Below are 14,961 nucleotides of genomic sequence, written 5' to 3'. Positions count from 1 at the left end.
AAAATGTTTGTAGTCGACCAATTCTTCACCTAGATTCAAGTGACGGCCAATCCAAAAGCTCTAACATATCAGTTACACTGCTAAGTTTATTATAATAAGACAGTGCCCACTGAACAGCTCTATGTTAGACCTTTAGAATGCAACTGAAATTCCTTTGCTTCATGCTTCATTGCTGACTATTATAGAGATGTTGCCAAACACAAGTGTTTCATTTGAAGTTACTGTGGTAACTTAAAGAACACATACTGATAACTGACAAATCAAATTAACGATTTCGGCGCGCGCTATTTATTAACTTGGAAACGCGCACGTGATCTGGGTAAAAGTGGATCTCGAAGTGGACACATCCTTGGGACACAGAGACACATTACACGTTGGCGTTATCGCGACGAAACGGTCAGTACAGGCGTTTATGTTATTGTGTGTGTTAAAGTAACACTGTAACTTGTACCGGAAGACTTGTGTCGATCTCGCGGCAGACTAGGTAGGGCCTTCTATTTTTATAGCGATTTTTCCAACCTCACTTTACTTCACCATCAAAATATAATCACTCACCATACGATCTAAGGGAAACATCCATCGGATAGAGTAGTACTAAGTTTGCAAAATAGCCACATTTAAATGATTTAAGGATTCTCTTTTTGGACCAAGCTATTTATATTGAAGTGTTTCTATACATTTTCTATGGGAGAATATCCCAATAGAATAATGGCTGACCATCATTGTAACACTCATTTCCGCAACAGTAGAAGCTGTTTGATGTTTGCCTATCAATGTAATGCCCGATGACCACAGATATGGGCTGAGGGTGGGGAAAGGTCGGGGATGGTGGGGAATTGATTGCTAAATTTCCCTGACAGTGGGGATTTGTCTTCACTAAAGAAATTCACTCAAGCAGCACAAGTGTGTGCTTTTAGTTTAGGAAGGACTGTCTCAGATGCTAGCTACTACATTCAAACTAGAATCCACTCGAACTAACTCATCGCTAGACCACTGTACAAATCCCCTCCTAACCCCAGTATTCCCGGGTTTGCAAGTCAAGACTTGGTTGGGGTTTGCATTGCCAGTACTTTCCCAGTAGGTGGGGAATTGTAATTTTCAGTGATGCAAATCCCCACCTCAGCCCGTATCTGTGGTAGTTGGGGATTACATTGATAAGTGCATTAGGGACGCTGACTTCGAATTACGTAGAAACATCCACATACTTCATAATTCTATGTGGGTGAGCTATTTTTGTGTGTACAAGCTAAGCAATGGCTTAGAAATGTGCATACTAATAGTTGAACATATAACTCCTTTGATCTTGGTACAATTTAGCTTCTTATAGTATTGCATCCTTGTGCATCTGCATTTATACCTCAAAATTATAGTGTTAAAAGTAGCTAACTCACAGTGGTATTAAACCTTCAAGCTCTTTCTATAAATGTGTAGCTAACTGCTGCATCCATTTAAAGTTGAATCATGTCTTGCTGGTTCTTGCAAGCTGCATACATACTAGTATACTATAGCTATTGTATGCAGCTATCTATGTTGTAACATATTTTATAGTTATAAACTGCATTGCTGTACTACTAGTAGACCATTGATGACAATTATAAAAAGCACCATGTGTGCATGGTACTGTGTGAAGACAATGAATTTGTCTACAAATTTGCTATATCACTCTGAGGCCTTTAGTGGATGGTTTCACTAATAGATTTACCAGTATATTTTGATGCTGTTAGCCATGAGCAAGCGTCATCCTTTACCATGTCAACTGTTGGCTGATCTGTCTAATGAGATAAACGCTTGAAAAGAACAGTCTGTATAGCATTGTGTAACGTGGCCTTATGATACAAATCTGGTTGGTGGAGCCACATTTTCTATAGAAAAATGGTGAAATAATTTCTTACACATTACTAGCTGTGACTTTCATCTAGAAGATTATAATCTGAGTGTAAAGGTAATGTTCAAAAGTTAAAAACTGTTTCCATGCAGGTCTTGAAGTTATTAGAAATTGCTACCATATAAACAAGGATAAGTGTGTTCTGAGTCAGTGGGATCATATTACAGTTGCCTAGTTACTAACACCCAACACATGCTATTCTAATCATACTGAACACCTATAAAAGGTTACTTAAGATTTTCTGTAACAAAGTTTTAAAGCAATGTATACAAGGCATGAACATTTTGTGTCACCCTGTACTAAACTGAAAAAACTGAAGAAAAAATAGGTAATGTTCTAATGAGAGTACAGCTAGCAATGTTAAAAGTTGTTTGGAATATTAGACCACTCCGTAGTTTCCTCCTACATCAAACCTAAGTATTGAATGATTAGTACTTCTCCATAATATCTTACTTGCTGGCTTGGTCAGATAAACCTTTAACCAATTGGCAATCTAGATAGTAAATGTGCACTTAAGAAATATATACAAGTATAAGAAAAAATTAGGAATTTTAAATTATAGGGGATTCCACGAATTTACTAGAAGCCACATACTACTCCTTACGCCTTAATGTCCGCCATATTGGGCGTCTGGGACGCAGAAGTTGAAGAGATGGAAACTGTTGATACATGTTGCTAACTGAAGTGATCTTATCTCCAAGCAATTTACAGAAGCCAAGTACATGCTGTAACGAATTTGTGTTACTTAATTAACACTACAAGATTGGTTTGTAAAATGTGGATTTTGTTGTAATACAACTTGTAACAGTCTTGTACCAAAAATATTGAAACAATCTTATTGTGTCAATGCTCTAATTAGTTCAGCTGATCTTCATTGTGATGTCTACACCGTTTCTTGCTTCTTACTAACTACACTAGCTAAACACCATGAGATTGATGATTAGCCTATGTACCAAATGGCGGTCTCGTTAATGGTTTTCGTGAGCTTCCAGGTGCACATTTCTGTTTACCAGCTGCTTACTTGTATGGAGTCCGCTGTATTGTCAGAGTATGTGAAACAGTTGTCAGTTGAAGCCAAGAAGCGATTTACAATGAAACTTGCCGAGATTTCATGTGCAATAGATCTTTACATTGGACACTGATTTATACTTTTCAGAGAGCTCCCAGGTGTAACCTACGAACAGATTTATGATTACTTAGTAAACAACACCCACTCCTCAAAAGTGAATCAAAGTGCTTTCAAAAGCCTAGACGCTTATCGTACAGTATGCATTGAAGGCTGGCTGAGTTCCTTGCAAGTTAAGAAATGGAGAATAGCTACGGTGATGTCAAGCCATCCCAACGAAGTGGTGTACTTTATAAAACCTGGGTGGCTATTGAGAGCAGTAGAACCATAATGATTGTTAACGGTCACTGTACATGTATGGCAGGAATTTCAGAGGTATGCAACCATGTGGGTGCCCTTCTTTACAAATGCATGCGACAGAGAACAGATGTGTCATCAATGTCTCAGCCGAACAAATGGCTACCAGCTAGTACATCCAGTTCCAGCATGTAATTTGGTATTTAAAACATCGAAACTTAATAAATGCAGTTCCCAGATGATTATGTCTAAGGAGGTAGTACACAGTGTCAAAATTGCAAGCACTCAACTCAGAGAGCCAACAGAAGAGGAACAAGAAGATTTTTTCTTGAAGCTAAGCCAGTTAGATCACAAGGCCAGCATTCTTTCAATTCATCATAATTTCAATAAGCCATTCATTCCCATTTCTCAAAGCAGATCTTTGCCTGAACCATCACTTCGTTTGCTAATGCTGATGGCATGAAAATGATCAGTGATGAGATAACGACACGCTGTAGTGAAATTAAATCGACATACAAAATTACTGGTGAAGAAGCAAAAGACCTAGAGGAATCCACTAGATTACAATCGAAGTCCAGACTTTGGAGCATTCATAGAACTGGGAGGATTACGGCAAGCAACTTCAAATCTGTATTAAGACAGATCCATCTTGTTTTTGGTGAAAAAGATTTGTTACCCCACAGCATACACATTTTCCACCACCTGGGGCTGTCAACACGAAGATGTTGCTATAGATATGTTTCTTGAGCACTTTGCAATGGAGCACACAGAAGTAGGCTGTACACCTAGTGGGTTGGTAGTTAATCCCAAATATCCATTCCTTGGTGTCAGCCCTGATGCATGGCTGACCTGTTCTTGCCACGGTAGATCGCTCATAGAACTAAAGTGTCCTTATCACTGCCGAGGTAGTAGTCTAGAACAACTGGCTTCAACTAAGGATTTTTGTTTGAGAGAAGAAGATGGAAACTATTCTTTAGATGAGAACCATTCTTACTACTATCAAGTTCAGTGTCAGCTGAATGCGTGTGAAATTGATACGTGTTATTTAGTTGTGTGGTCTCCTAGTGAGATAGCGTGCATTGAAGTAACAAGGGATGTAATTTTTTTCAAAATTGTTTGTCAATAGCTGATGCTTTTGTTACTGATGGTCAAATGGGTGGTTGTGAAGCTGCTGTCCATGCAATGAAACAAATATTTGACTTGCCTGAGGTTGATGGTGTTCTCCTTGTTGATGCTAAGAATGCCTTCAATGAGTTAAATCGTCAAGTAACACTCCGAAACGTTGAGGTCCTCTGCCCTTCTCTTGCTCTCATTTTAATTAACACTTATCGTACTGATGCTTTTTTGTTTACTGGAGGTCGTACCATATTTTCTAGTGAAGGGAATACCCAGGGTGATCCTCTCGCTATGGCTATGTACACTATCGGTACTTTGCCCTTGATTTCTTGTCTTACTGGTCTAGTAAAGCAGTGCTGGTATGCTGATGACTCTGCTGCTGGTGGCAAGCTTTCCAAGCTTAAGCAGTGGTGGGACTTGTTATCTTCCGTAGGGCCCCGTTATGGCTATTTTCCAAATGCTACTAAAACTATCTTGATAGTCAAGGAACTGTTTTAACTGATGCTAGAACAATTTTTGGAGACTGTGACATTCAGGTTACTGCTGAAGGACACCGTTATCTGGGAGGTGTAATTGGCACTCCTGCCTATGAACAGCTATTTTTGAGACATAAAGTGGATGGCTGGATTGATGATCTTAAGACCTTGAGCCTCTTTGCCGAAACACAACCTCATGCTTCCTATGCTGCTTTTTGTCATGGTCTCTCTTTCCGATGGAACTATTTTTTTCGTGTTTCTTATTGTTCTACAGACCTTTTCCTTCCTCTTGAACATTTTGTTAAATCTGTTTTCCTTCCTAGTCTATTGGGTCGAACTGTCCCTGGTGATGTTGAGAGAAAGCTATTTGCCTTGCCTGTGTGGCTAGGAGGCCTTGGTGTGTTTGATCCTTTGATTGTTGTGTCACAGCAGCGTTCCTGCTCTGTAGAAGTAAATGCTGGTCTTGTTGGCTTGATTATCTATCAGGTACATCAACTAGGTGACTGTCTTGATGCACAGGTTCAGTTGCGATCCAAGTTTCACTCTAGGAGCCATCAAGAGCAACTTCAATCTGCCAATCATTTGTTCGATGAACTTCCTCCTAGCATGCGTTCCTCAGTCATGATGGCTCAGGAGAAGGGTGCATCGAATTGGCTCTCTTGTCTTCCATTGAAGTCGCATAATTTTGTGCTTCATAAAATTGCTTTTCGTGATGCAATTGCGCTTCGCTATCACTGGCTACCATCTGCCTGCCCTACTTCCTGTGCCTGTGGTCACTATTTTACCATAGAACATGCTCTGTCTTGCCCAAAGGGTGGGTTTCCTTCTCTGAGACATAATGAAGTGCGTGATCTAACTGCCAATTTACTTTCCGAGGTCTGTAACAATGTTGTCACTGAACCCCACCTTCAGCCTCTTTCTGGTGAGACCCTTCAATACAAAACAGCTAATCGTGGTGATAACGCAAGGCTTGACATTGCAGCTAATGGTTTTTGGGGAGGACGATTTGAGAGGTCATACTTTGATGTCAGAATTTTTAACCCTAGCGCACCCTCAAATCAACCCCTACACTCTGCATACCGACGTCATGACAAGGAAAAGAGACGTGAATACCAACAACGGGTTCATGAAGTAGAGAATGCCTCATTTACTCCCTTAATTTTTACTACTACTGGTGGAATGGATGATGCTGCTACTCAGTTTTATAAGAGATTGGCCAACCTTTTGAGTGCAAAGCACAGTCTTTCTTATGGAATAGTGATGGGATGGCTGAGATGTAAATTGAGCTTCTCTTTGTTGAGGTCTGCAATTATGTGCATTCGCGGTGCCAGGTCCAGTTTGCGCTATCCCATTGCTGAGGCACCGATTGCTGTGCAGGTCGCTGAGGCCCATATTTAAGATAATTTGTTTTTGTTTATTATGTACTGTTTTATCTTATGTCATTAATTTGTACTTTAAAAAAAAAATAAATTACCAGAGATCATTGCACAGCTTTTTACTAGGAAAACAAAGACTTTGTCAGAAGCAGGTGTTTTGAACGCAAACAATACATGCAAGGTGTACTGTATATGTAAGAAACCAGATGATGGCAGTGAAATGATGATTTTCTGTGAAAATGAGAACTGCCAAAATGGCCAGTGGTTTCACTTGACTTGCATCAAGATGACTAAGAAACAGATACCAAAAGGTGCTTGGTATTGTTCACAATGTAGGAAAACTGCATGACTACATATCTGATATTGATATTACTTATCATAGCCGGTAATCAAGTGTACATGAGCAGTATAATACATATACAATGTTGGTAGTACATATATGTGTGTCAATCTTTATTTACAATAGGTTCACAGAGATTAACAAGTGAACAGCAAATCACCATATGCCTGTCACAAACTGTTACATCACTATCGCCTTCATTTTTGATTATAGAATTGGTAGGATCCCCTCTAAAATTGTATATTTTTGTTTAACCATGCCAATTAAATGCTCAATGTGGATTCTTACTCAAGCTAGCTCTCGAGACTCACTAACTTCCTTGGCTTCAAGTTGGGCCTTTCCTTGAGTAAATGCTGGTAGTTTAGCATGGGCCTGATACTGTCGAACAAGATCATAGATGGTGAACCCTCAGTCAGCTAAAACTTCATCACCAGGTAGCAAATTTGATAATATTCCACACTCCTGAGTTATTGCCTTATCTGAGACCCTGCCTCCCCAAGTCTTAGACACAAATGATATAGTTCCTTGGGGTGTGATTCCTATTAAATATTTTAGAGTGTTATGTGACTTGTAGGTCGACCAAGTTTGCGATCTTGCTAGCACATTAGATGCTCTTTCAATGAATATTTCAGTGCAGTCAATAATCATCACAGTTTTATTCAATTTCTCTCGAAAGCACTCTGGCAGTGATACTCTCAACTCTTCTCTGAAAGGCCAACGAATAAGGACTAATCAAATATATAAAATGTTTAACCACTTGTGGAATATTTTAGACACTGAACTCTTTGAAACCCTGAATCGATAGCTCAAATCCTTATGTTGAAGGTTTAACCAAAGCTTCATCATAGTAAGAAAGAATTCATCAAAGTTGGTCAACTTCCTGTTTCCATGTTCCTTTGACACAGAAATGACATTAAGTACCAGCTCAAATACAAGCATCAGGTTGCAAAATTGAGTAAGCCAATATAGTACGTGTAGCTCCTCTTTGCTAACAGTTGGTCCATTTTGCAACTCGTGTAACTTGTACTTCAATTCCTGGCAAGACAATGTGGACTCTTCTAATTCTTTCTTCAATAATGCAACTTCTGATTCCAACTGCTGGCAATACAATTTACAGGCTTGTAACTCTCTTCTTAATTCTTGTGGATCAATTTAAGAATCTACATCACTTATCTGCTGTTCACTGACACTGCACTCCTCATCTGGAGCAATAGAGTCACTTATCTGCTGTTCACTGGCACTACACTCTTGGTCTGGTTCGCTTATCTGCTGTTCGCTGCAGCTGACACTGCACTCTTGGTCACAGTTAGTCCTAGTCACAGTCACTTATCTGCAGGTTGCTGGCACCACCATGCAGTTCTTCTGATGCCATGGATTCCATTCCATTGTTCAATAGTCTTTGTGCCTCAACTGTACCATATATTCCTTTCCTTTTCATATGTTTCATTTGTTGATATTTCTCTGCATGGCGCTTATTTGCCTGTCTCACTGACTCCGGTGTCCACTTAAATAAATTTGGTATGAAATCTATATGAGTTGGATCTTTGTTTGGGTGTCCTATATACACAACATTCATAACACATAAATTGATAGATAGCCATCTGCAGGGGTAAAAAATGATGGTTTGGGAATGCCATATTAAAATGTAATAGTCATGATTGTTCACTAAACTTTGCAGAATGATCAGTAGGAAATCAACCAATTACGACTTATAGACTAATTAATAGCTAGTAGTTATAGCTACCTGTTACAAAATGAGCTCCACATAATCTACTATATTCAGTAGACCGTCATCCACCATCTCTCTTCACAGCAGCTTCCCACCGTTCTCTCCTTTCTGGATCTTCCACTGGAAGTTGATGCCAACTGAAAGGGCATGATTTTCCTTGCACGCTGTTGCACTCGGCTGCTACACATTTATGCGGCATTCTAAGTCCTACGAGTGAAAATTCATACGCTAAAACAGCTGGTAAACAGAAACGTGCACCTGGAAACTCACAAAAACCATTAACGAGACCACCATTTGGTACGTAGGCTAATCATCAATCTCATGGCGCTTAGGTAGCATAGTTAGTAAGAAGCGGTGTAGACATCACAATGAAGATCAGCTGAACTAATTAGAGCATTGACACAATAAGTCGTGCCTGCATGTTCTACTTTGCTAAGAATGAGTTCTTATCCACCTGTCATCTGAAACAGTCAGTTGAGCTCAAACACACGAGGCACAAACAATTAACAGTGTTCATAGGATGAAATACCTTAGTACAACTCACCATGCACAGCAACGCAGTGTAATAAGAAATGTGAGCAATTAAACCATAGAGGGTTTATAAATCTATGATTAAATCATGCCAAATAATTAGCACACGCCTGTTCTACTTTGTTAAAAACAAGTTCTTATCTTACACCCGTTGTCTGGAACAATCAGTAGACCTCAAACACATGAGAAATAAACGTACCTGCTAGCACAGAAAGTTGAGCAGCATGTACAAAAGCAGGAAGCCACTAATGCACTATTGCAAATAAATGAACACCTTGCATTGTCAGCGAAAAGAATTTGGGGGAAAAGGAAAGTCCATGGTGCATACTGCGGTTGGTCACATCTCGGGATGAAGTGACGTTGAACAGTGATAAAATCAAGCATGTAACTATATCCATTGCCAAGTTATGCTTGGCTGAAGGCATTAGTTAGAATTCTGTTCAATAGAAAATTAAAATTCCATAGAAACTTTTTGGAAGGGTTTGGAGTTGGTCTGAAGACATTTGGGCTTGACTGTATTTACTGCCAAGTTGTCATGAAGGGAAATTGAAGCTGGTTTTAGGGTGATATTTTTGGCTGGAAAAGCCCAGTTATGCATGATCCCTATACTATACGGTATTACCGTAGTGTATGATAACTGCTTAATGATCACACATTTCTTACAGGATTGAACTTTTGTCTCTTCATTCTGTTGTTTTGAACTTGCAGCCTTCTCAAGAGCTATAGCTGCTTCAACCAGCTTCCCACTGTTAGCAAATTGTAGTAGTACTTTAGCTAAATTGGCAACACCTTCCACATTATCTGCCATTTTCTAGAAGAGGACAAAATCGTATCATGCATGTAATGAATGTACAGAAAAGTGTATAACAGACCTATGTAGCCCATTTAAAAGCAATTTGATAATCCAGCAGGAGTGTTTATGAGCCAGTAATATACAGTGGAACTTCTATTTAACAAACACTTGGGACCAACCGATTTTAATTTTCAGTTATAAGGAGGTTGTCCTTTTTAAGAAGTAAAATTGTATTACATGGTAAAGGTCTACAGGGACCTCAGAAACTGTCCTTTATAAAGAGGTTAAATGTACAGTGTCCTTTACAGGGAAGGCCCTTTAATGTGCATAATTATTTACATACAAAAAAAAGTTTCTAGGCATTTGCTATAGCTACTTTCTTCGTGGCAAAATTATTAAGGCATGTTCAACACATTTACATTAAACGCTAAAATAATTAATTTCAATTAATTTAAATGAAGTAGAAATTCAAGCAATAAAATCTATAGTGAATAAGAGATGAATGATGGTATTACAGCATAGCTCAGTGGGAAAGTCCCTCTACCAATGTAGGGATTTTTGCTTGGATCCCTTGCTACTGAATTAATATTTTTGTGTATTGAAAGGGTATGTCCTGATGCCTTGACACCTTTAACCTTCATTAAATTATTGATACAAAAAATGGAACGATATAATGCTTTGCATTAGATTGTAGGCTGATTAGTTTGTAAAAATTTCACAATGTCTCTCTGATATATAAAGCATAATATTGTCTGTTTTTGCAGCAAATTCATTTATTATTTATAATATAGTCCACAAATCAGAACTTTCATTATCCTGTACCCCACCGTAGCTAAGTATTATATAGTTGAAACATATAATTATAGCAATTCAGATATTATCCCAATTTATTTTCTGAACAGAAAGGACATAACGGATAGCCACTCCAGGATGTAGATGAGAACAGAAGAGCCTAAAGCGCTCTAAATTTTAATTGCGTATTTAACATTAAGGATGTGTTTGTATCATGTCTATATTAAATTAACACACTATACAGCTACCGCAAAATGTCTGTTCCCAGAATAAAATCTCTCCTGGCCACACATCTCCTTGTAACATGATATATCCTCAGATAACGCTTTGTTAAGCCATAGAACATTTCATGCAGCATCTGGTAACGAGATTTATTATTAGGTTATACTGATGGTATCAACCCAAGGAGGAACCAAATATCATACTGCATGGCTTATTTTGCATGACCATGTGGCTACCAATATTTTGGTATAGCTACATTACATTAAATTAGCTAGCTAATCGCCTATGGCTATAGCTTATTATACATATTATACAATTTGCACACCTTGATTACCAAACTAGCTAGCTATTTAACTTGTAGTCAGCATCTCATGAGACATTAACTTCTACAACTTGCACCAGTCACTGTATATATCCCGGTATATAGCTATTAGCTAAATAATATTTTACATACCTACCCCCTAGTGAATAGACTAGACATAGTAACTCACTGATAATAATGTGCACAGACTGGCTTACCCGAGGGCTTAGCTGCACATTCGAGTCACACATGCTAAAGAAGAATGGAGACATGTGTTGCCAGCCAATAAAGGAGAATGAGTCGTTATAATCTCAGCTCAGAGCAGCTTAATCAGTGTTGCAAACTCGGATTTGGGATGATCTCAGTTACAGCGAGCAGCTACATTACGCATGTTAGTTATGATCAGCTGTTATGTCGATATTTAATTGATAAGCTACGCATAATTAGCATATAAGGACATAGCATATAGATATCAGCAGTTATGTCAACATTTGATCGATAAGCTATTGACATGGATTGGATATCCACACTGAGAAATCGGATATTGGACTTGAGATTTTGTATTTCGGAATTGTCACTTAGTGCGACCTCCAGGGCCACCGTACACTAGAAACAAATGTACCAGCCAGCCAAGCGGCCAGCACGGATAATTGAGTAGTGCGTACTAAATAAATTATTAGCAGGAAGCCACTAATACACTATCGTGAATAAATGAACACTTTGTGTTGTCAGCAAAAAGAACTGGGGACAAAGGAAAGTCCATGGTGCGTGTATTGTACATACTGCGGTTGGTGAAAAGGCACAAACAGTGAAGAAATCAAGCCCATAGCTATATCCGTTGTCGAGTTATGCTTGGCTGAAGGCATCAGTTAGTCAGAATAAAATTCTGTTAAATAGAAAAAATTTAAAATTCCAGAGAAATTTTTTGGAAGGGTTTAGGGTTGGTCTGAAGACATTTTTTGGGCTTCGCTATGCCTAACCAATACCGTCAAGTTGTAAGTTGTCATGAAAGGAAATTGAGGCTGGTTTTAGGGTGATATTTTTGGCTGGAAAAACCCAGTTCTGCACGATCCCTACTATACAGTATTACCGTACTGTATGATATTGTATTGTGCTAAAGTGTGCTGTATTTTCCATGCGGTGCTGTATGGGTACAATTATAAGCATATGCCAGTTTATTTTATGAAAACAATGCCACTCAGACAGCACAGTCAATCACACACATTACTTTGTACATAACTATCCAAACTGTTTGTTTTACTACTAGAAATAAATAAATAAATAAATAAATAGATTTTGTTGCACACTTACACTACTGATAGTTTGTTAGTCAATAATTGACGCAGTTTGAGTACTGGAAATGAACACTTTGCAAAGATAGAGAGATTTAATAGAATTAGAGTGTGTTTGCATGTGTTTTATAACTTTTGTTTCTTTGTGTAGTAGTCATGTTGGTGCAACTTGTTCTGTCACTGCTCCCATGGATGATGTTGTGTGCTGGTGAAGGACTCAGTCCTGTTAATATTGATGCCAATACAGATTGTGACCTACGTACACTTGCTTGGAGTTATGCTAAGAAGCTTCTACCACAATACGGCACCTTCCAAGCAGTTTATGATGCACTACAACTCCAAAATTGTAATGTCAGCCTCAAATCTGGTAAAGTGTATGAGTCTCATCCATTCCACTATGATAGCTACAGAGAAGGTATAGAAATATTTGTTGATGCTAAAAATGGTGATGATAAGAACAATGGTGACATGTTACATCCAATGAAGAGCATAGAGAAAGCCTTGACACTATTCCGATCCCAGATGGTAAAGTCTCCCACTACAATATACCTGCGGAATGGTACCTACTACCTTCAAGAAACCATTAGGTTAGATGCTACTGATAGTTACTTGACTTTGGCTGGCTACAAAGATGAGGCACCAGTAATTAGTGGTGGAAAAGTGTACAAGTTTGACTGGAAGCCATACACTAGCAAATTATATCCTCAAGCAAAGATATTTATGACTGACCTATCTCAACAATCTCCATTACCTTTCACTCAGTTATTTATAGGAGGTCGTAGAGCAGTACGTGCTCGTTACCCTAATGGTAATCCAGAAACTATGGGATTGCACACTGATCCGACTGGGTATTATTCAACAGTTGATAAGTGGTATCCAGGTAAAAGAATTCCTGGAAGTCTTGTTATGATAGAGAATCCAAATCGCAATGGGACTCACTTTCCTTACTTTTCTATTGGAATAGGTGGTAGTGTGTCAGTGTTTGACCCTCCTAAATCTTATTGGGGGACTGCCAAGCCTACTGGAGGAGGTGGTTCCACATATGTAGTCCCTATAGGAATGAAGTATCCAGCAGATGTTGGTTTTGTTAATCGTACATGGAGTGACCCCAGTACAGGAGAATTGCACACATTTCAGGGGCCTAGGTGGGGTGGATGGGTATTCCAGATTGACAAGCGAGATGAGGCCAACCGTAATTTAACATGGAGCAAAGGAGGATTCCAAGAAGCTAGAGGAGCACAGTCTGGAGCAGAATGGTTTGTGGATAATATTTTTGAAGAGATGGACTCTCCGGGAGAGTGGTACTATGACAGTGATCACATGATCCTATACTTTGTACAGAATGGGACTAGTTTACCAGATGAGGGTGTGGGTCCTGTGTTGGATCAGTTAATTGCTGTAATGGGGTCACAAGATAAACCAGTTACTAATATTACCATAGCAAATGTAGTGTTTGCTCACTCTGCTACAACGTACATGTCAAGCTACGAGGTACCCAGTGGTGGGGACTGGAGTGTACACAGGGGAGGAGCAGTGTTTGTTGAAGGAGCTGAACATGTTCTTGTGCAGAATTGTCTTTTTGACTCTCCAGGAGGAAATGGAGTGTTTCTCAGTAATTATGTGCGACATGCAGTCATAGAAGGGAATGAGTTTGTGTGGGTAGGAGATAATGCCATTGTAGCTGTGGGCACATCTAACCTTATAGATGGGACAAATGGAAACCAGCCAAGGGGCACTCAAGTAATAGGGAACCTAGTTCATGAAATTGGTATTTATGGCAAACAAGTTTGTGCTTATGTGCAGTCAGTAGCCTGTCAAACTCAGCTAATTGGTAATGTATTCTTCAATGGACCAAGAGCTGGTATTAACTTTAATGATGGGTTTGGTGGTGGAAACCTTCTTAAAAATAACTTGATGTTTAATATGGTGCGAGAGACAGGAGACCACGGACCATTCAACAGTTGGGACAGACAACCATATTTGACAGAGTTAGGGAGTAGTGATGGGTCTCCTTCTCTTACTCCAGCAGAGAATCATATTACTAACAATTTCTTCATCAACAACTATCACTCTACTTGGCCTCTTGATCACGATGATGGTTCTTGTTACTATACTGACACTTATAACTTCCTTGTCTATGGTGGTTATAAAAATTATCTTGGTCACAGTAAGACAGCAATGAACAACATCTACATCTACCCAGACGCTGTGCGCAATTATGATCTTGGAGGGTTTAATTATTTTCCATATTGTGCAAATAGTGACGGAGCTTCACTCACTGGCCTACCATCAGGATGGGGTGAAATGTGGACCAACAACACCTGTGTCATCACCAGCTCTAATGTGTATGAATATGGAACTTGTGATCCTTCACATCTCAAAGGTCTAGTTCCATTCACAGCTGATAACCACTTCTACACAGCTAATGGCACTATAGTCATAAAGTGTGGAAAGAACACTTTCACTCTTCAGCAGTACCAAACTCTCGGATATGATGTTGGTAGCACAGTTAATAAGCTACCATCTGACGACGAGATCATCTCATGGGGAAAGCAGCTTCTAGGATTGTGATAACTTATATATTGTGTAGCAGTTTGAAATTGCTGTCTGTATTGTTTAGGCCAAATATTATATTATCATTTACAACCTTTAATCTTCTTTTCATTATGGTAGTACATGTAGATATCCTGTTATATCCTGTTATGTTTACATTGTAAAATTTCTCCCAGAGTGACCAGTAACATC

General features: G+C 39.0%; 1 protein-coding gene across 1 annotated transcript; it reads left to right on the top strand.

The window, feature by feature from the left end:
• Positions 1–294: 294 nt before the first annotated feature.
• On the top strand, positions 295–14,961 carry LOC136268747 (uncharacterized). The gene is made up of 3 exons (XM_066064208.1): positions 295–396; positions 6,332–6,527; positions 12,368–14,961. Exons 2-3 carry the CDS (start codon positions 6,437–6,439, stop codon positions 14,785–14,787), a joined length of 2,511 nt encoding a protein of 836 aa, XP_065920280.1. The 5' UTR covers positions 295–396; positions 6,332–6,436; the 3' UTR covers positions 14,788–14,961.

This window comes from Dysidea avara, chromosome 10 (assembly GCF_963678975.1).
Source record: "Dysidea avara chromosome 10, odDysAvar1.4, whole genome shotgun sequence".
Classification (NCBI taxonomy): domain Eukaryota; kingdom Metazoa; phylum Porifera; class Demospongiae; order Dictyoceratida; family Dysideidae; genus Dysidea; species Dysidea avara.
This window is presented reverse-complemented; position numbering and strand designations above follow the sequence as displayed.

Excerpts from the sequence above, each read along its gene's own strand:
- LOC136268747 (XM_066064208.1), top strand. The coding sequence starts at position 6,437 with ATGATGATTTTCTGTGAAAATGAGAACTGCCAAAATGGCCAGTGGTTT. Across the intron at positions 6,528-12,367 it reads TAAGAAACAGATACCAAAAG|TAGTCATGTTGGTGCAACTT; the intron begins GTGCTTGGTATT and ends TTCTTTGTGTAG.